General features: G+C 44.7%; 1 protein-coding gene across 5 annotated transcripts in view; it reads left to right on the top strand.

Moving 5' to 3' along the window:
* The first annotated feature begins 1949 nt into the window (after nucleotides 1-1949).
* Nucleotides 1950-22881, top strand: part of LOC125716336 (leucine-rich repeat-containing protein 7-like) — a 49383-nt gene continuing 28451 nt past the window's right edge. For 2 of the 5 annotated variants that reach the window (XM_048988511.1, XM_048988508.1), the window contains exons 1-2: nucleotides 1950-2286; nucleotides 16212-16478. Coding sequence is in view for 1 of the 5 variants with exons in the window: in XM_048988507.1 (XP_048844464.1) it covers nucleotides 22269-22293 (25 nt within the window). In the remaining 4 variants the exon portion in view is untranslated. Of the gene's footprint in view, nucleotides 2287-3460; nucleotides 3521-4311; nucleotides 4525-16211; nucleotides 16479-21994; nucleotides 22294-22881 lie in introns of those variants that run through there. The other 3 variants (XM_048988512.1, XM_048988510.1, XM_048988507.1) reach the window with 3 other exon arrangements.

Raw genomic sequence — 22881 nt, 5'->3', positions numbered from 1 at the left:
AAGCGATTAATGGGGAGACTTCTGCGTTAATATTGTTCTTCTCTTCATGCGGCTTTAATAAGAGGTGTACACCTAAACTGATAAATGTAAACTCCGATATGTAGTAGCACACTGGATACCACTCTCTGAAATTCTTTAGTAGAGGGCTGTCCTCATTTGTTCCTTATGGCTTCCTGTTATGTCCCTCATTTACCACGGTATTTGCTTTTAAATCATTATATTTTCTTGCGTTTTTAATATGCTTTTGACCAGCTAACACGAGCCTGTAAAATGTATTTAGAAATCTAATTTTTTTGTAACTTAATTCCACGTATTTAAAATTTGCTAGTATTTAGAGTTCCATGGTGGCATTTCAACTTATTTTTGGTACTTTTTATTTTGCGATTTTTTTTTCTGCCGTGAATCATTTCGCCTACTGTGGCCTCCTTTGGTGTGAAGGTTTTGAGGCTCAATAGCGACACCTGGTGTCAGAAAGTAAGAAGGCAGGCAAACACTTCCTGAAGTCGAGAAGACTTGAATACGGTTTTCAAACGGCAAGTCAAAATACTTTGGACATATTAACTATCCCTTTGGGAATGTATCAAAATAACTACCTTGTTCAGTGGCTTTCTGTATTTACCATGAATTCTTATTTGTAGTCCTGAGTGCACTGTCTGCCAATATCCTCCTAAATTGCCATTTTGGCGATGTGTTCCGTCCAGGGGCGCCGTAAAAAAGGGGGCAGTTAGGACGATTCAAAGGCAGGGGCTCTAAAAAAATGGAACATAATTGGATTGGTCTCGGTTGGGAGCCCGTATGATGCTTCATTGGCTACCAAAAGCTCTAGTGATGCACTTGCATATATCCATCAGTTGTACAATTTAAACCTTCCCCTGTAACTAATCAACATAACGAGTTCCTTGGAAGAAACAAGGTAGCAATGATAGTAATGGTCAGCACGCAGACAGTATTCGGACAGGAGTCAGCGGTGTACCGTGAATGAGAAGCCATTGCAGTACACGTACTTGCACACGCTCCTTGCAATTTAATGATCACAAATACCCTAACTGCACGTCTTCAAATTGCTGGAACAACTGCAGCAGACATAAGATCGCCACGGGATACCGGAAAAGCATGCAAACTCCCTCCCCCCACATTCACACACACGCGAGCACACACACACAAAACGGGGGCGAGAGTTGAGCCTACAGCACTGGCGGTGTGAGTCACTGTACCACCCTGGGTTACTTTTATTTACGTGAAATTTATTCATAACCCGAAATCTAAAGTAATTCTGTTGACATCTGCCCAAGATCAGACGCCAGTGAGTTTCCCACCAACATCCTCAACTGGACCTTCTGGAGTTCCGTTGCTTAGCAACTGTAAAATGAAGAAGCGTTCGCAGTCAGCTTATAGACGGGGGGTGAACGAAACAAACAACGTAGCGTAACGAACCCTATGTGAAAATATTTTTAACTAAGAAAATAACTCATGTCTAACTTATGTTTATTTAATGAACACGAACCTTATTAATCCGGATTTACAATAAATAAATAAATAAATAAATAATAAAAAAATCGTATTCCATTAAATAGCCGATTAACCATTCACGGCATGAGAAATTAACGTCAGTCATACATTTTAAAGTGTCCGTTTTGCATTTCTGTGAACTGGTGTGCATTTGTTTTTACTACACGGTAGAATTAAAACGTGATTTCACAAAACTGACGAGTGATCAACTTTAAATCAACTTTCTCATTGTTCCTAAAGGTTACCGGTGTGGGAGGGGTTGGGGCACCTTACTGTGATAGCTTCAGTACTGCGCTTTCGGTTTATTCTTCCTAACTAGCCTACTTCCACACCTCCCGATAATTTGATTATTGTGAAAACGTAAGGGACAGTTCCACGGCCGAGCGACAGCAGGACGTCCCGTTGAATGGAGAAGCAATAATGCATCTGACTGTCGAAATCCATGTGCATTGCCCGATCCTATATAGTTGCCGTGTGATCGTTGTATAAGGTCAACTTTCCGTAATGTGGGAGGCAGCAATGCGTCTATCCTACTCTACCGTTGGAGCAGCAATCAGCCTGTATGATTGACGCTGTATGTCTGCCTCCATGCACGAAGCCTTAGAGGTCGGTGTAATGCCAACGAAATAGCGAAGGCGGTCATAAACAGACCAGCAACCAGAGGAGACAAGCATCGATCAAAATTCCCCTATAGCTGGATGCCATTGGTTCTACTTCTGCGTCTTTGAGGACGGAGACGCGTTTAGGCGTAACGACCTTGGAGGACCGCACCGAAATGTGAGTAGTGGAATTGCAATGCGTGAAGGGTTTTGCGTTTAATTGCTGCTGGATCTGTGCTTTTACAGCGTGTACGCCGTGTGTTTTGGTATAATTCTTTTTACATTGGCTTCAGGTATTACGTTGATGTATGAGCACGCTTCATATTGCGGGTAGAAAGGCGAGCCAGAAACCTCCCCAAATGTGATGAGCTTAGCGCTTCATGTGTAAAATTTAAATTACATACTCGACCGCTGGTTCCGATTAGGGATTTTAAGTTGCGTATGATGTATCCCAGTTGGTGTAACGGGTTCACAATTTTAGGTGGAAAAAATATGTTCAGGTAATATAATTAAGGCGTGCTTCAAGGCTACAGGTTATTTCTATTGAACTTAATAACTGAACGAATGGACACCAACTAAAACCAATATTTCAAAATACATCTTTAAAATACAGTTTAACAAGTACTAAAATCCGCGAAGAACATGCAAAGAAAATCCCTTCTGCAAACAGCCAACAGATTACTCCGTTGGTGTCTGTGCTGTCCGCAGGGTACCGGCTGAGGTGCAGCCCGTCTGTTCGTACAGCAATAGAGATCAACGCTTACAACTTATTTATAACTGAGTAATAATGGGACTGCCTGAACTGACAAGAGATTTAAATGCCGAACAACTTAATGCTAATATCGGACTTATTTAAATTTATTGTGGAACATCTTCTAACGTCCACTTCTTCTAATAAAAAATTCTAAGGTCCCTTCCCGCCACTGTGATGTGACTGTCCGGTGTATATATTCATTATATTCTCATATTCTCATAACTTTCGTGATTTCTATTACTCCTGGTGCAGTACGAATGTAGTCTAAACTAGTAATCATAAATTTGCACAACAGTTAACAATTATGAGATAATATGAGTGGTTGTTTAAAACTGGCACTTCCTTGACTCGTAGAGAAACATTCGTTTCCCTTTTATCATTTGCTATTTTAAAACATGTTATAGTTACTTAATACCCCTATCTTATGTCTTGGTCAGTCCCATATACCTCTCTCTATCTCTCTCTCTCTCTCTCTCTCTCTATCTGAAACACCCAAGCACACCCTAGGCTTCAGACATTGTATGCCACCGTCTGGACGGTCAAAGTATTACAATTGCGTGTGCTGCGCTGCTCCACAGTGCAGATCGTGTTGATGAAAGTTGCTGGTTCTTGCTTTAATGGATCGTTACATGGCTTTCATTGTCACCACAAATCAGAGGTGAGTCCAAAATGTTCAATCATCACTGGAGTCAATATAGATATTTTCTGTGTTTTACTGATATGGATATTATTAGTAACTTAGTCGAACTGAGTTCGACTTCTTCCCGACATACACCTTATACACGGTTCCATTATATAAATGCAGTTCTCCATCTATTAAACCCTTCGATTAATAGTATTTCGCAACCTATATGTCGTTTAAGTCTACTTATCTTTCCATCTTAGGTTTTATTCAGTGAAAAAAAAACAATCTTTTGCCTCTTGTTTTTTTTGTTTTACATTTTGAGTATGAAGCTTTATTACTGAATAGTAGTGTATTGGGATATTTAGTATGGTGTGTCAGTGATATTCCTGGTGTTGGCGCTTTATAATACAGGTAGCATTAATATGCAGTGTTTCTCTTTTGTCATCGGCTTTGCCACCCGCCTACATCCTTAAAAATTCATATAAAATATGTAAACTCTGTTTATGCATTTAATTTCAATATATTGCATTGTATTTTTTCCCTCACAGTTATGCGGTTTTGTAAAAGCAATCGCACTTTGCCAGCCCGCAAATTCAGGGGACGTCAACCGAGGGGAACTGTTAGCCTCCAGCCTCGAAGTGACTCAGACCCACGATTCTTTTAGAGCAGCCCACCAGTTAATATTATACCGCGCTCTTCTTCGTTTGTCTGTTGGAAAAAAATCGCTTACGCCGAGTAACTCTTAACAGTGACCCTGGAGGCATGTGTGGACTGCCCAGATTATTCAAGCGTCGGCGGGATGGCTGGAAACAGTTAAGCTTATAACACTGGGAACTGCCTGTAATAAGCGTTTAAAATACCAACGTGCTATCAACGTGTTTTACGTAATATATTTTATTTGTACAACTTTGTTTTATGTAGCTTACACGTGAAATAATTCAGGCTATTTTTTCTCTTATACATATATACTGCTGATTTACGTTATGTAAAAATTCAACGCACTACGCTTTCTGAGGCATTCTGAAATTCGCTTATTCGTAAGTACTCTGTAATATTAACGTTAACGAGTTGCTTGATTTTATGTTGGTCACTTTCAAAGTATCTGTTGACGGGTATTTAAAACAGTGGTGTACCTTGACCAGGGTCGCGTTCTGCATCTGCGTTAGTCGTGTTCATTCGCCACAGCAATTTATAGTCCGTAAACCTCTATGAATCAGGTTATTCGGACTGTTGTGCTACCACAGACAGACAGAAATCCCAAAGATACAGTAAAAGGCCGCTGTGATTTGGCTGTCAGCGAGTGTGTGTGTGTGTGTGTGTGTGTGTGTTTTATAGCAAGAAAGCAGCTCAGCTTGTATTAGTGACCGGTTGTATATAATTACCATAGAAGGCAGGGTTTGGATAGAACGGCGATTTTTGCGATTTTTGCCCATTTATACAGCTCTGGGAAAAATCAAGAGAGCACAGCAAAAAAATTCAGCCTCTCTGATTTCTCAGTTTATGAGTAGCCCTATGTGCCTGCGTAATATGTACATATACAAACTCTCCAGCCAGGCTTTTCCCTGCTTCTCATTAATGAAGGGCTTCTTTCTTGCTTTATAGACCTTCAGTCCTGCTTGTAGGAGCCCGGTAAGAACTGTCCTAGCAGTGCCCTTCAGACCCATTCTTTAAGGTCACCTGAGGTCATCCTCTGTTTTATGAGGCACTGCGGGATTAGTTGATGGCTGGTCATCTCTGGCATTAGAAAGTCACTTCCACCCTTTACCTGGCCAGTTTCTGGTCATTCCCAATGTCTTATTCTTGTGTACTGCTGTCTTAGAAACTTTTAGCCTGGAAGTAGCCTGCCTCGCTGTGCAGCCTTCTGCCAGCAGAACCAGCATTAAACCAGGATTTTAAAATGCAGATTTTTTTAAAAATATAGAGTGGTCTCTTAATTTTTGCCAGAGCTGTATATAGGGCACGTCAATAGGTTGCCCTTTTTTGATCTAATTCGTCCGTGGCCTGGCCCAGCTGTTGACTTAATTCCGTTCTGGTGCTTGTACTGTATCTGTCAGTGAGTCACATAATTAGCCGGAGAGGTTACCATGGCACTAACACGACTCTGCGTGACAGCTGAGCCGCAGGCACTTCTCTGAGCGACGAAATGGTCCCTCGCAGACTAATCTAACATTGCTACTTATCTCTCCTTACCAGTTGTCTTTCCTTTTGCTTAATTAGCCGGTGCCGTTCACACTTCCGAATTGTTAAAATGAATCCAGGTTCGGCATTGTCTGCGGAGCTCCGCGGATTAATTATGACTTTTCACAGCCTCAGGTTTGATTTTCACATACTGTTCTCCTAGCCATTATGTCATCGTCGCGAAAAGACACATACTTAATGTCTGGTCAACAGGGAAAAGTGACCGTTAACTTTTTTTTCCTCCCACCCACGCCGGTTTTACACATCCTACATTTGTCCCGTGAAATCCCTGTTCAAACACATACCGCTTTAGTTCGGCTTTTTCTTTTCACAAGCTGGTGAATAATTGATGCGTCACTCCGTCAAACGCATACTTACATGCTGTTTTTCCTGTACACTTTCCCTTCCACACTCATAAATGTAAACGTCTACAATAATAATGAAATAAATACACCAGGAAGAGAATTAATTTAAATATAATTTCGTTTAAAATAAAAAAAAAAAATCTAGTGCATTTCATTTTACACACTGCACTGGCATTTAGCCTAACATAATTGCCTTCCGTTGTATAACCTCTTTGCATATCATATTTCTGAATAGCACCGGTCTATTTCGAAACAACTCTTATAATATCTTTTTGAAATCGAGAAACTTGTTTGGGTTCATCTGATAGGTGATATTTGTCCACAGACTGATACTGGCAGCATTATAATGTTTTTTTCTGTGGTTAGATCATGGGCTGTGGACAGAGGCCTCGCAGCGTCATTGATGGGCTGATATACGGTTTCGGGAATGCTCTACAATACTCACACAGGAATTCACCTACATGGGCAACTGCACCGTTTATTCTGTAAATGGCCACTAGGAGGCATCCGCCAACAGGTGCGTGTTTACAACATGTACGTCATGAATGAAAGTAATTCGTGAATCGAGTCCGATTGTTGTGTTAGTTTCTAAGCAACCGGTTCGCCATTCCGTGGAAGGACACCGATTGTTCCGCCTGAAAGGGCTGGTGGCGGGGGGAAACGACGCTCCCCACCTCCACAGCTTCCAGTTTGCTTGATTGGTAAATAAGAATGATGCAGCGAAGCTCCGTGACCACTTAATGTAGCCCCTGTCCATCACAGCCTTCGCTGCAGCGCGGTGATTATTCATTTAGTCTGGTTTTAGCTATGCTTCTATCGTCCCCGCACGTTTTATCAAGCTACCGGCTCGCCAGGAACGCCTTTTTGTTCTGTTCCTTCCACAGATATTTTAAGTAGTGTTCAATTAATCAAGAATGCCAAATCTACTGCTTATTCGGCCAAGTACTTGGCTGTCGGGTTACAGTAGTTACAGGATCATGGCAGCGGCTGTACAGTTTGAGTACTCACTGAGTACTAACGACTTATTCTTAATCTAATTCAAGACGAAAGGAGATCACTCAGGGCGCTTTAATAACATTAATTTGTCTTAAACTCACACATTTTTACTAACCTGTAGCTCAAGCAGTGGAAAACATACTTCAATCATTAATGAAAAGTCCGGTGGCTGAAAATAAGGCACGTGAAAAGGCAGAAAAGTTGTGAGAACACTGTTCAAAAATGTAATTATGTAACATGACTTTCGGTGACACGTGGCTGTTAAAAAAAGAAACGCCATTAACATGCAGCGCCTGGCTTGGCTGAAGGTTATCCAACGAGATTTACGGTCATTTACTCTCTATAAGATACGACTGGATGTTGTGCTGACGCGACCGAGGTTAAACACGCCGCGTTTGTCAAGGGCGCCAGTCTATAACCGCCACATCACCCCGCTGCCCAGCTTATGAAACAAAATACAGTAAAAATAAGTCTCACAATAATATGATTCATTTACTGTCTTTCTCGATTTTAGTTCTGCAAGACTTTTATTGTGCAAAAGCCAGTCTAGTCCTGAAAGAAAACGCACTCGCGCATTTGACATATTAGGAAGAGGTTTTACATTATTGTTACGAATAACATATTGACCGTGTTTCCGCGGTGGCCCTGTCTGTCAGTGATTGCGTACTTTCCTGTCTCGCCCCTAATTCCCCACGGAGTGTCTTGAACTATAGCCTATAACTCCCCGCTCGGACATATCTGCGGTTTGCCCGCGCAGTCAGTATAGATATCCATTCTGGCAGTATGGTGAGACTGCATGAATAATTATACCAAAATTGTTACTTGCTATGTACGGCTCTGTATTAGCTTCCAGAATGTAAAATCTTAAGCATTCGATCGTAGTAGTGTCGACAATTCTTTCGCAAAGACCTCATTAATACTCCCACTGCAATGCTTTTGAAGGCCGGCTCTGCAAGCTGGTTCTGTTAGAAAAACAGAAGCCTGTAAGCAAAAGGCAATCGACTTTTTTTGAGAGGCACTGTAAGAAATGCGCAGAGCATTCAAATAATTATTAGGGATGATTTTAGCCATTTAGCTCCATTCAGCCACATTCAGCGAGCTCTCATTTACTGAAAGCTTTCTGTCTTCACTTTCCTCATAATGGGATTAATGGGTAGTGGGACAAATGCTCATTATAGGTCTGCTCCCTCTCCTCATTCCTGCACCTCCTGGTATACTCTTCACCTGTTGCTCCTTCTCTGATCCTCCCCAGGGTCTCTGTGTCCCTAGATGTGGCCCCCTTCTCAAACTTCCCCCAAATCCTTAGGCTCCTCATGCCTCCTCACTCATTTGAACCCTGGGACAGCCGCGTGGCACTCCTCCACCTCCTCCATTCTTCTGCCTGTGGATCTTACTCGGTACTGGGTCCGTCTTCCTTACTGAGCTGCCGGCTCTTGCATCCCTCTGGTTTTCTGGTCGGCGGATTCTGCTTTAGATATGGCATTTGGGCTGCAATCGTCGGCCATTATTTGACATTCTCTATTCATGGTTTTTTACATTCCTGTGTGCGGCGATGGGCTCTGGCTGATGTTCTTCAGCGTCCGGTGTGCTGCCCACCTTTCCGCCTCCATCCCCGTATGCTTATCGGCTGGAGCCCAAAAACATTTGGCCCGCAAACCACTCCCCAGACACTTTTCTGTGTCTCCTGCAGTCCTTTTGCTGAACTATGAGCCTGAGGCGCCGCCCTGGTGTTACAGCCAAGGCCGTCTATCAACATCTATCCAGATAAAACAAAATTTTCCATTAAGATTTAATGGAGAGGTTTCTTTTTTAATCATCCCAAACATGTTTTATTAGGTATCATAAGCTTCTGGGCCCCATGTCACTTCTCCTCGCCTCCACCGCTCCTCCACCCTACCTCCTACCTCTATTTTACAACATTGTGCAGAGAGCCAGGCATGAGACCTTCATCTGTCTCCAAGCCAACAGGGTGAGGTTTATAATCTTATCATAATCAACATCCTCAATAGTAATTCCACCAAAGGACAAAATTGCAGGTTTGATATATAACCACTCTGCAGAATTTTTCAGTTGGACACACTACATTCTGCGGCTAGAAAAGAACGTCAATTTGTCACAACAGGCATGGTTTCAAAGGCAGACTGAATGAAAGTCACCAATCTTAGGCCCAGATGCTCAATCGGCACATCTGAGGCATCAAGGGGAATAACTCAACGTTTTTCAGCTGCTAATAGTCTGAAAACGGAGCACAGCTAGGAGATAGTCGCGTTCGATTTATTTGCATAAATATTCCTAGCACATTGGTCTTGCAGCTTTCATGTCGTAATTAGAGCAACTGAATAAGAACTACAGGGGGTGTGCAGAATAACCTACAAGACCCGCGCAGACCCATCTCCACCAGGGATGCCGCACAGCAGGGTGACATACATTATCTGACCTTGTTTTTATTGCCGTCGAAACGATCGGATTGAAATACGGTCCCTGTCAAGCCGCAAACGACATCATCGCGACATCGCCGTAAAGGCCCATGGTTCGCCCGCCCTCCGTAAAGGTTCACTGTCTCCCCCAGGCTCTCCCCAGTTACGAGAGCGGTACGTAAATGATTCGGAGAAGGCGCCCTTTCACCTTCCCCCGATACTTAATGAAACACGGAATCCTGGCGCTGTGAAGCGCTAATTAATATCTGCTAATTACACAACCGATTACACGCATTTCGAGTAAGCAGATAAACACGATAATAATAAAGAGGAAAGAGAAATGGTAAAACTGCGGTAGCCCAAGTACTTAATTGCCTTTACCTCTGGCACCCTTAAACTAAAGAAATTGAACTGCCGTAATGAGTCACGTTATACTTAAATGACTATAGTTTTTGAGCGATAACAGGTTTTATCATTATTTCACAGAAAAAAACATGCCATTGTGAAATTCATTAGCTAGGTATCGATTTCCAAGTCGAGATCTATCCACGAAGACTAGATCGTTGGAGATCAAGGAATGGCACAATGGATATGACAGCTAGCAGTTTACTCGGTAATGGTAGGTGAGTCACGCTGTCAGACGTTGCCCCGATCAGACTGTCCCTCTGGAGGACACGGCAAAGAGATGCTACTATGGGGTTAATGATAGCTTTGAAAGACCCGTAGACTTTAATGGCTTGATAATGGCTATCAGTCATCATTCAATATCCTGATAGCTTCATGAAAGGGGCAGTGTGGAGGACAGGATCCTCGAAAACCCGACATGGACTCACCCCTTTGGGCCGCACTGCCGAGCATTATACAAGGAGGCAGACTCACATCATGTCTCACATCAAACACCCTTGAACCTCAGAGGGAGGAAAGCGGCATAACACTCAGCAAATAACAGTTCGATGAAATGGGACCAAGTTGTGGGACTGGGGTAGCACCGAGGAGATGCCGTATAGGATGAGGGAATGAGCCAGAATTGCTTTGAGGAATCTGTGAGAAGTGTGCGGTCCATGTGCGGTGCTGGTGTGAAAGCTAAAGCGGGTCATCAAGATCGGACGTGTTGGTACAGATGTTTCCTACGTAAAATACGTTTAAATATAATCACGACATTTTAGTGTGCCGACATATACACCACAGCTCACAGAATTCGATCATTCGCTCTGGGATAAAATGTTAAGTTATTTAACAAATTGTAATTATGTAATTATGTAAAAAACGTTAACGCGTCATACGGGAGACCGCAGGAAGAGTCTCGATGCCCTGCCGGGCAGCTTACAGAAGCCGCATACAAATTCTCATTTTGACGGTCTGCTTCTCATCAAAAGTGACTCACGCAGCTTAACGGATTTAAACCGGACACGCTCATATAGCTGGACGTAGATGCTGGCATCGTTCAGCGGCAGAAAGGAAAGGTGGCTTATGAGGATCGAAATGGCAACCCTTTACTTCCAGCTTTCTTAGTCACCACGCAAGTGAAATTCATTAAGTACGTGTTACATACACCCACATACCTGAAACGGTGCAAATAAATATCGGATAACAAAATACTCCCCGTACATTAAACAGCAGTGTTCTAGTTTGGCGGATTCATGTCTTCATCCTTATATTATATTGATAACATGACTTCTCGGTTTGGAATTCTAAAATAGTTTTTAAATTGTATTATTTCAGAACTAGAGGTAAAGTTTCTAAAAACCTCTTAACCGTTTTAAGGTTTTCGTAATTCATTCTCAAAAACGTCATGCGGTGTACAATAATATCTTCTGTCAAAACCTATAAACAACAACAACAATCATAATCCTGTCAAATACATATTTATTAGTCTAAAAGGTGATTATATAATTATGGATGCTTTTCCAATCAAAGACACCCGTTGGCGCTTATTTTTCAAAAACGAAACAAAAGAAAAATCTCCCCCAAGGACAGATTTAAGAGATGCAGTCTCAGAAACAACTTATACCTTTGCTTGTTACCGGGGCTGTACCCTCAAGAGTCTGCCAGTTGTACCCCATTGCTGTAGGTAATTGTGCCTTTTAATATACAAAGACTTTGAGGAACATTCTTGTACCATTGATGGTACATAAATGAAGGTTGTACCTTTGGGATGTTCCTCAGAGTCCATTTCTGTACCTTAAAATGTACAATTACAAGAGTACCGCCCCAGTGACAAGCAAAGGTGCACATTTTTACACGTTATTTTTTGACGGGGTGGTGACTAAAATCACCCCTAGTACATACGTAGTCACCCCACATAATATAATAAAATAATAAAAATGAAATATGGATTATTTTATTTTCTAAGCGGAACTGTAGAAGAGACACGGTGCGGCCCGGCCACCCCCCCTTAAATATAAATGGCCCAGGAATGTCACCCCAATGAAAATTTTCTGCAGGCACCACTGAAGATCACCCCTAAATGAAACCAAAGGAGACATTACCGTTTCACACAAACGCCAGAGATTTCATCCTAATGTTTCATCCTAAAATTTCAACACATTAAAAAAGATCGTCATACTGCCCTGAAAAGTATTTTAATTGATTTAATTGCGTTTACCGATTTCAAGTACCGATTTATATATCTCTGGCGTGCCAGGGCAGCTCAGAGAGGTGAGAAACTGTGAGTGTTGTATTTGCTCTGGTCACACAGCGTGTGTCCGCGGTGTATAACTGTTTTTCCTGCCTCTCTTAGCATTTTGCTCAACGGCACGAAGGAAAAGCTACAGTGGACATAAAAAGCCTACACACCCCTGGCAAAGTGGTGGGTTTTTTGTGTGATAAAAAACAATGAAACCAGGACAAATCGTATCAGAACTCAATCCACCTTTACTGAAAAATTGCAACCTGTACAAAGAACGTAAAAACAAATCAGAAAGGGGGGGGGGATACAAAAACATGGTTGCATTAGCGTGCACGCCCCTAAATTAATGCTTTGTTGAAGCACCCTGTGATTATATTACAGCACTATGTCTTTTCGGGTAAGAGTCTATCAGTTCGGCATATCTGCAATATTTGTCCGCTGTTTTTGGCAAAAATGTTCCATTGCTGTCAGATTGTGGGGGCATCTCTCATGCATAGCCCCCTTCAGGTCATCCCACAGATTTTCGACCAGACTACGGTCTGGGCTCTGGCTGGACCATTCCACACCATTGATCTTCATTTTTTGAAGCCATTCTTTCGTTGATTTAGATGTACGCTTTGGGTCGTTGTCATGCTGAAAGGTGAAATTCATCTTCATCTTCAGCTTCCTAGCAGATGCTTGAAGATTTTGTGACAAAACAGACAGATATTTGTAGCTATTCACGATTCCAAGCACCATGACTAAAGCTCCAGTTTCAGCTGAAGGGAATCAGCTCCAAAGCATGATGCTGTCTCACCCGTGCTTCACCCTGGGTATGGTGTTCTTTTGATGATGTGCTGTGTTATTTTTGCACCAACAAATCTTTTGAATAGTTCAACCTTGGTCTCATCAGACCATAATGGATTTTTCCACATGGCTGTGAGGGACTGGATATATGTTTTTGCAAAGTTTAGTGGACTTGGATTTTTTTCTTTGTGAGTAAAGGCTTTCATCTTGCTACCTTACCTCACAACCCAGACTTATGAATAATACAAGAGATTGTTGTCATATGTATGGAGTGGCCGGTACTTGCCAGGAAATCCTGCAGCTCTGTTCCTGTTGCTGTAGGCCTCTTGGCAGCCTCCCTGACTAGTTTTCTCCTGGTCTTCTCATCAATCCTGGAGGGACGTCCTGATCCTGGTAGAGTCACTTTTGAGTAGTGGTGGACAAAACAATACTCCGTGAACCATTTGCTGTATTTTGTGATCCCACTAGATGGCGCCCTTGGCTTGCTTTTGGGCATGCTCTGGGCTTTTCTTGGAGAGCGCTTCATCTCCTGGGATCAAAAAATACAGAAAATGTTTCCTGAAGCTTTGTTTTGTCCATCACTATTGTTGAGCCATATTTTCTCCATTTAGGGATGACTGTCTTCTCTGGGCTCTGTTTAATGTTTTGAATATTTTTTTGTGCTACTCTCCTGCTACCCATCAATGATGAGATCCCGTTCATGTTCTGAAAGCTGTTTTGTGGACCATGGGCTTCAACAGGACATGAGAATAATCCTACAGGAACAGCCAAACGTTATCTGAGGTCAGTCAGTAACTTTAATTGATGATAGGAGTATACTAATTACTTTTTAAGATGAGATTGAATGTGATCAGTTGACTCTGGACAAAGCCACATCTTTGATTATTAAAGGATGTGCACAATTATGCAGCCAGATTTTTTGTATGTTTTTTTATTTCATTTTTACCCTAAACAGTTTCTGATTTGTTTTCACCTTCTTTGTATAGATTGCAGTTTTGAGATAAAAGCGGAATAAGTTCTGACATGATTTATGTCGGTTTTATTTTTTTTTATTACACAAAACCAGGCATTTTAGCTGGGATGTGGAGACTTTTTACATCTACTCTATGCATGGACAGCGAAATAAGCTCCGTACATGAAAAGATGATGGTTTGATTACTAAGATTCGGGGGGAAAACTTGATAGGAGCTTGATTGCATATTTGAAACTGCAATCAGTTTCATCTTCCTTTTGCTTCTGTTTTTCTACTATCCCTTGTTTTCAATTCTGGGCTAATGAAGATTCCCACTAAAATTCAGGACCTGCAGAATATGTAATCCAGGACAGATGGAAGAAAATATTTAAAACACTAGTACACACTGTAATTAAAATGCTTTTATTACCTGATGGTGATGTATTGCTTGTGTTTCCTGTGACTGGAATACTTCAAAATTGGTATCCCTTAAGTAACTGGTTGCAGTAAATTGCATTCTCTTCATCCTGGTCAGGGTCATTAGAGTCTATTGCAAGTATCTCAGAGCTAAAGGCTGAGGTATTCACCTGTACCATCACAAGGCACACGCTTCATCTCCAGCTGCTAATTAGCTTAGCTGCATGTCTTTGGGGGGCAGGAGGAAGCACAGGCCATATGGGGAGAACATGGGATTTGAACTTACAACCTGGGAAGTGTGAGTCAACAGTGGTACACCAATATTATAAAGTATGTCATCACTGTTTAATTGATAATGGCTAACAGAAATGATTATTTTATTTGAACTGGATTTCAGAGGATGATTCTCAACTCAGAAATGATTAGGTTTTCCAGTCTGAATTTCTAGAACTGCTGTGAGATCAGACGGAGCCTAACAAAACTATCAAAAAGCACATTCATTTCTCCAAGTTAGGAGAATTTGCTCGGGGGTCATGACACACACGTGGTCTTGCCTGTTTCCCTCCTCGGTGATGGCTCTGTGAGTTGGGGGTCCCTTTGGGCTACGGGTGTGAGGATGGGGGCGGGTAGCGTTAGGAGCTTGACATGAGATGATGAGGCCCCCCTAGCGGCGGACCCAAGCACAAAGTAACGCAGGGGTGTCGCTGGTGCTGTGTGGGGAAATTACCCTCTTTCGCATCCGTCCTCCTGCACTTTCTCTCCATTCAGGTCGTTCCCATGGCAACCCAGCGCACCGCACGGCTGGCTCTCAGCCTGCTCAGACGGGGCAGGGCTCGGCCAATCGGAGTCCACCTCTCGTGTGATGTCATCAATAAAAAAAGTCTCTCCCAGTTGCTTGCTTCCTTAGCGTTTACTGCATTCTTCGCGGTGCTGCAAGAAGGTGTGCCCTGCCCAGGAGGCGCTCTTCTGTATCATTTGACACCCCCTTTTCCCCCAGATAACCCATAGATCAGCCGGCCTGTTCTTTAAAGGGCCCCTGCCTATTATAAGGTGTTTATTAGGCAAAGGGTGCATCGACTTTGGAAGTGGCAAAAATCAGTCGCTAGCAAGAACCGCGCTGTTGCGGTTCTGGCTCTTGGAGCAGCCGGACATCCACCTCGTTTTCCGAGCATCTGCTCTAGATAACCATGTATAGCATACATCTTTAATCGCTCAGCGAGAAGATGAGCAGAAATACCGAAGTAGGTCAGCGCCGGGCAATCTGGGACGTCTGGACACCCCTGGGCCCCTCCCAAAGACACTCGCTACATATAACTTTCCGCTCCTGCCAGGCTGGTTAATCCGTAAAGAGGTTCTGGAGGCAGGGAGATGCGCTAGAACCGCGCGGGATGCTGGCGTCTCGTCTGTGGGAGTGGGGCTTGCTTGCACCGAACAGCGACGACTTGGGACCCCACCTGGGTGGGAGGCCGGGGGGGTCGACACAGGTCCCAGTGACGGGACATTCCCCAGAGGGGCACGCTGAGTCGGAATCTACGTGCAAGGAGAAGGTGGGACGATCAGGAGGCCCTAGCCTGACAGCCTCGGCTGGCGTGGTGGTAAAAGCCTGCGGTCCTGTTGCAGTCCGCCTACTGCTCTGCTCGTCAGGGGGAGTCACACACCAGCGGGCAGGTTAGCAAACTCCGCGTTTTGTCCCACATAGGAGAGACCTAAGGGACCACTGCTCCACTTTTTACATCTGCCCCCCCCCCCAAAAAAAAATATATTCCCTATTTATCTTATTAATTTAAATACTGCTTCATTCAGATGAGATTACAAACGATATGCGATGCAGATCGCCAGGAAGCCTCAGTTCCGCACCCAGTCTCGCTTTATGAGAGTCTGTCTGAGGAGCTTTCGCGGTCTCCTTTTCACCTAGAAACCCCCACGTTCCTGATATGGCCACCCTATAAACCGCTTTCCCCTCTCTTGCTCTCTCTTCCCAAAGTGTCTGCATCCTGAGGAGTGCTTCCCCATGGAGGACAGGAAACACCCCCGGAAAGCTATCATGGATGGTCTGACCATAGACGCCCCCTAAGGCCAGAAGCGCAGTGGGGATTTTTTTTCAAGGGGCGTGAGACCCGCGATGAGCTGGGGGCACTGGGACTGGAGCAGGGAGACGCCGAGGCTGCTGGGAGCAGCGAGACGCAGGATGGCGTGAGGATCTCGGGCCCCCGGCGCATAGATCACCTGGCAGCAACACCTTCGTGCTGAGGTGAGTACGCCTTGGAGTTTCGCTTACTCTGATTGGCTACGGGGAAGAGCCTGAGGAACCTTGAGTGGGCTGCACTGACCGGCACGAGGCCGTCGCACTGGCGTTTCCACTGGCGTTTCATCCATCCCCGCTCTGGTGCTTCATCGCCGTTATGACTCACGTCTTCAGGCTCAGCCAATCATATTACGGCAAAGCTGAGTCTATGAACGGGAAGTCAGTCTAATCCAAGTCAAGGTCCCGACTTTAATCGCCTGGGGCGAGAGATGTTATTTTGCTTGAAGTTGAGGATCACAGCAGATGTCTCTCAGTCTGTAGTTGCACAGAAAAGAACGATGACAGCAAAGATCGGGCTTCATTTTTACAATATGGGCGGCACTGTGCCTCAGTGAGTAACACAGCTGCCTCAACACCTCCAACACTGGGGGTTGACTGGTGGAGTTTGCATGCTTACCCCATATAGTCTAAACAAATGTGCAGTTAGGCTAACTAGCTACTATAAATTGCTAGCAGTATGCAACTGTGTATGTGCCCTGCAATGGACTGGCACGCCATCCAGGGTGTGTCCCGTATCCCAGACCCCCCCCCCCCCCCCCCCCATTTCCAGGATAAGGGGATGGAAGGTGCCTGGATGAGTATCATGGAGGTCAACAGGGTTTTTGTTGTTTCCATTCGGAATGTTCATGTCGAAGATCTCATCAGCAGTTTGGGAACCAATGTCGTTGACAGGGGCGTCCAGGAAGAGTGTGACACTGTTTAAAGTTCGTCCACTCGCTCGTGTGTGGCAAAGGGAGGCCGGCCGGCCGGCCGTATCACCGGGTTCTCCATTACTGTGCCTCTGTTATTCAGGCTGCCATATTGCTGTTAACTAATTCATCAAGCACAGAAGGTCTCGGGCTTGTATGGAGAAATCATGGTGATCTTAGGCCGGTCACAGAAGGACTCCATGGTAAGACTCGCATATTGCTGATCAGAACTCCGAAGTGTCGACTTTGCCTCAACAAGGTTAGATTATTCGAATGGAGATGTTTGCTTAGTTTTCCCGTCATTGACATTTCCACACCTGAAGGAGCAGGACATCATAACCATCACTGACTATAACTGCCATTGTATCGTCTGTTTGTAGGAGAACATACTTCTCAATATGTTCTGCCCTGATCTTCGTTGAGGTGGCCGGACATGCTGAGCCTACCCGGCTTTCAGGGGTATGGGGTGGGGGCTCTTTCCTTTAAGAGCATACCTTCTGAGAGCATTCCAGGGGAGTGAAATAACGACTGCAATAATTACTTTACTGGGAAATTAAATCATATTTAATCTATGAGGCAAATCCACATTATGTTTTATGTTTTCAACTCAGCAAAGATTTTCTGTGTTATCGGTGAATAATGGAGCCCATACTTCTGTGTTTGTTTTACATGGTGAAGGAGGTACCTTGCTGTGTTTTACTATGGTGCACTTTGGAGGTGACTGAAATCGAAACAGGTCCCTGATTTTTCAGTCTGGGTGGGTGATCTGCGGAGCCTCTAGCATGATCATTAACAGAGACGGACACACTGCAAGCGACCACATGGAGTTTGCAGGCATCTGAGGAAGGTCTACTAGCTGGTCATTCGAAATCCTACTTTCTGTTTAACTGCTGTGTTTTGCGGATATAAACATCTCAATTATTCACAAATTACGTATAACCTCAACAGTTCCCCGCTCTCTGCCTTCAAACATGTTCCCCTCTATTTTTAACGCAGATATAGGTGTCATGTTTAATAATCTTTCCTGCTTGTGAAATACTGCTACCGAATTGCCCAGCCCGTTTGGCTGATGACGTTTAGCCCACCAAGACGGGCTCATCCGGTACAACAGCCCTTGCTACCTACTAGGTAGCCCAGTGATGCCGGTCTCCATGGTAACACCAGCAGATGGATTGCAACTCCTGCGATGCTCAGCAGAGAGCAGCTACGGTCCCCCGCAAAACCAGAGTGCTCCGGATGGTTCCGTGTCTCGCTATCCGCACTCCTGTCCCAATCACCCGTAGCGTCCACGTTAGCTTGTCAAGAGGACAGAGACGCATCTGAATCCCACCTGCGCGCCTTTGGTGTCCTGTCTTGCTTTTTATCAGGGAGACAACCAACTTTCTAACAAGTGGCAGGCTGTTCCTAAATCAGTTTCCTTGAGATTTATCACCGGTGGGGGGGGTGGGGGTTGAAGGTGCCTCACAGCCGCTGGATGTTGGATTTGCGTGGCAGATGACCTGAGCATGACTGACAGGCATCTATACAGTCAGCCCTTCGTGTGGCACCTGTGAAATATATGCACACAGTCTCCTCCGTAGGCTGGCCTGGCGTTGGTAGGCAGAGCTGGCATCCCGCCTCAGATCAGCGGGATCCTCTTTCACACGCGCTTGGCTCCACTGATGCCCCTTTCGGACGTCCCCTTTGTCTAAAAACCCCATAAAACAAACTTTCACACCTGTGAATATTTCACCCCCCCTGCATTGCAATATGCCTTTTTAAAATGTCCTGTTCTTGCATTATTCATTCCGGACTGACGCACTTTGTGGGCCACTTCATACTCATCTGGGTAGCTTTTTTATTCTCATGGTGCTTGATCATTGCTGACAGCTGTGTGAAGCATCCAGAAATATTTTATTATAAGCAGAAATTACTGCATGCCTTGGCACTGATTCTGAATGGGATAATGGACCCACATTTTTGCCCATTGATTGGGGGATCAGAGGCTTTACTAACAGAGGTCTAAACAGTCTAAACGCCATGAATCTTTATCAGGCAACACAAACGACGTAACGTCAAGAGGAAGCGGTCTTCGGTGTGAAAGTAGAGGCGGATGCCATGAGCAGATTGGCCTGGAGTGCCATCTTTGCGCCTGTGCTTAGGAGAATAATTCTGCTTTATTACTCTTTTAATTGCACAGCAAGCACAAGGCACCTCAAGGGCAAGGAGAGCAGGAAACAGCACAGCCAGTTTCTGATGTAATAGTGCTGGTGATGAATGAGCTGGGGAGACTTGGCGTCCTTAATCCGCAGGACGACAGCAGCCTTGTAACAGGCGGTCGGGACGCAGTGGGGATTCCACTTTCTGGACTCTCACCATATGTCCGCTCAGTGCCTGTGAAGCCCCGGACGCAGGCACCCCCCCTCCCCCCCCAATCCCGGCGGGCCATGCGCTTCCATCAACACGAAACACGGGCGTCGCCGTGGCGGCATGGCGAGCTAAGGTGGAGACATCCGCCTCGTCTTCGGCTTGAGCATTTGTAGGAGAGCGGTGCTGCGTTTCTGTGGAGATTTATAATGGAAGTATGGTGCAATTTAGGCCGTGGGAACGCGCACAGAAAGAGGACACTGGGAAACTCGAGGAACTGCGGCCTCAGGGCCCACGGATTTGGAAAAGGGCAGGATGAAGAACAGGAAGTCAAAACAGAGAGGGAAAGCGGGAGATGTGAGAACATGTGGGATTTTGGTGTGTTTTTATCAGCGTTCTTCGGGACCATCCCGGGAAGGCGAGAGTGTGAGGTGGGGTGCATGCTGACTGGGATGCCAACCCGCTGGTGGGTAACTCGCACACACCCACACGGGCAAAACGCTGGGGGAGCCTCCAGGACACGGGAATGAGCTGACGTAGCTGGAGGAAGCTGGCGGGAAGCACGGGGAGAACATGTGAGGGGCCGCAGTCTGCAGTGATGCAGCCCAGCCAGATCATCAGCATGCAGGACTTACAGCAGCATCCAGTCCAGAATTACTGTGTGAACGGTTTATTTTCATAAACTTGCTTTATTAGGTTTCACTCCTTTTAGTGTCTATATGTTGTTCATCGTCTTTTACTCTGACTTGCCTATCTTGATGAAAAATGGAGTCTATAGCCTGTAGGATATAAGAATAAAAAAATCAAATTAGTATATTTTCTATGTGGTTTTTATTAAAATCATTCATCCAATTTCAAATGACATACAGACTTACAATGGTAAATAAAATTATTCATGGCCTTTCTTTATGTTTGATAAGTTCTTTAAACAGTAAGTGAAGACAACTGAATCTGAACGTATTTCATATAGCTCGGAGACAAATTCATATTCCATACATGTGATTTAAGATTAAGATTAACTTATTAACTTATTATTATAACTGTATATAATTATTACTATTTGCCGAAAAAAATGACCAGCAGGTTATTTTCCTGTAACATTTGCAGTGCTGCGGCTCATGTGAAAACAGGACAGTTCATCCACTGTGGAGACCGAATCAAAAGCATTTGACTTCAGAACGTAGCACTTAGATGGCAGAACTCTGAAAGCAGCCTGGACCTAGAGGTGATGTGCATATGTGTGTGTGTTTGTGTGTGTGTGTGTGTGTGTGTGGTGGTGGTGGGGGGGGGGGGGGGTTGTATAGATCACATTTGAGGACCAAATGGTCCCCAAATGGTAGTAAAACCTGAAATTTCCCTACTTTTGGGGACATCTTTTGAGCCCCCCATTTGGATAACCTCAGTTTTATAAAAAATCTGTGAATGCAATTTAAAAAGTAAAAATGCCAAAAGTCCTGTATTTGGGCTGGCTACTTATGGTTAAGGTTAGGGATGGGTGGGGGTTAAGGGTATCCTGACTGGGATTAGGGTTTTTCCCATAGAAATGAATGGACGGTCCCCATTTAGATAGATACACTAACTTTTTTTTTGTGTGTGTGTGTGTGTGTGTGTGTGAGAGAGAGAGAGAGAGAGAGAGAGAGAGAGAGAGAGAGAGAGAGAGAGAGAGAGAGAGAGAGAGAGAGAGAGAGAGAGAGAGAGAGCAGTCCGTTACATAAAACGGCGTGCTGAAGCAGCGGGCTGTACACAAAGTTGCGCTTCTCGGATCCGGCCTGCATGACAAGTGACGCAGGCTTCCCTGCAACAGATCAGTGATGTCACCACTCTGCTGCACGGCTTCTCCCACAGTTCATTCCACTTCTCAACTCTGAGGAGCAGATGTGGCAGTTCTTATCAGAGAACCTTTACTAGCTCCCATCGTCACGCGCATTTCTCTGCCTATACACATTTTGCTAAACATATTCTGATGGTCTTTGCTGCTTAAGTTTTCGTAAGGCAGTTAACTCCCCCTCCGTTGGCCAAATCTGTCACTGTTGTTACCTGCTAAACCAGATCACCGGCATATTCTCAGGAAATCCTTCATCGCGTTAACCATAGATTTCACATCATGCCTACAGACTGACTGTGCTGGGTTTGGCCAATCTCTGCCCGCTAAACCGCGTTCGTACACCTGTGAGGCTGTCCCGTAACAAACGAATCATTTAATGAAATATCACATTTTGGAAGTATTTCGGAGGGACACGCAGCGGCGGGGCAGCGGATCACCGAGTAGTGTCTCCCCAAGCGGTTTCTGGCATATAATTAGCTTTCAGTATCCTTCGTGCTTTATTTCTATGTCTTAATCGTGCGCATCCTCCCACGTAGACCATTGCCCCTGCGTCCCATTTTTTGTCTACATCCCCTCCTCCCTCTTATCGCGCTCACCTCATCTGTCATCGCAATGCAGCCAAAAGAGACGCTCGTCGCATCCGAGAGAAGCTTATTGTCCCTATTATACAGTTATTGCCATACGGTGTTTTTTCCTCAGTTATGCATGGAATGGGTGTCCTGCCAGGCGGTCTTCAGGGCTTTGCTCCTGTCGTGAGCAACTGGAAGGTAAACCGCATCGCTGCCTGATGGTGCTTCAGGTCTAGGTTCGGACTGGCAAGGGCACGGTCTTGGAATTGCGTTTGGGATTTTGATTTTTTTCAGCGATCGTACACCCATGGACAATCAGTCGACCCTTCAACGTAAGTACGATATAATGAATCATGGCTTTGCTTATAAATTCGCTTAGATCGGACTCCAGCCCGCGGCTGAAGCCTGGCTTTTCGAGGCGCTGTTTGTGCATGGCTTGTCAGACCGTTCAGATGGTCCTTCCAAGGATCTCCGGTCGCTCAGATGAACCAGTTTAAAGGGATCGATTTTACATCCGAATGTACCCCCACCCCCTCAGTCCAGGCGCCGTGCTTCTCGCTTGTAGGATATCAGCCTCCGGTGGTTAAGTTCTGCATCTCTTGGCTACGAATGGGGGCGAAATGCATATTGTTCGCATGGATAAATGGTTTTGGCCGCAGAAGTATATGTGAAATGGTCCTTTAAACCCCACGGGTTAGGATGAGCGAACTGGGCTGAGCGTCAGAGGCAGCCGATCGCTGCAATAGAGGGCGAACATGTTTCCTTTATAAAAAAAAAAGACTGTAATGGGAATGACAGTTTAACACGGCTATTCTGCCTGCCTTTTAAAACCGTTCTTACGCCTGAATTATTTCAGCAGGGCGAGAATATGAACATCACAGCTGTTGCCAGCGCGACCAGTTATGCGTTTTTATTATTAA

This window comes from Brienomyrus brachyistius, chromosome 21 (genome assembly GCF_023856365.1).
Source record: "Brienomyrus brachyistius isolate T26 chromosome 21, BBRACH_0.4, whole genome shotgun sequence".
Classification (NCBI taxonomy): domain Eukaryota; kingdom Metazoa; phylum Chordata; class Actinopteri; order Osteoglossiformes; family Mormyridae; genus Brienomyrus; species Brienomyrus brachyistius.
Note: the sequence above shows the minus strand (reverse complement) of the source record. Positions and strands in the feature narration are given on the sequence as shown.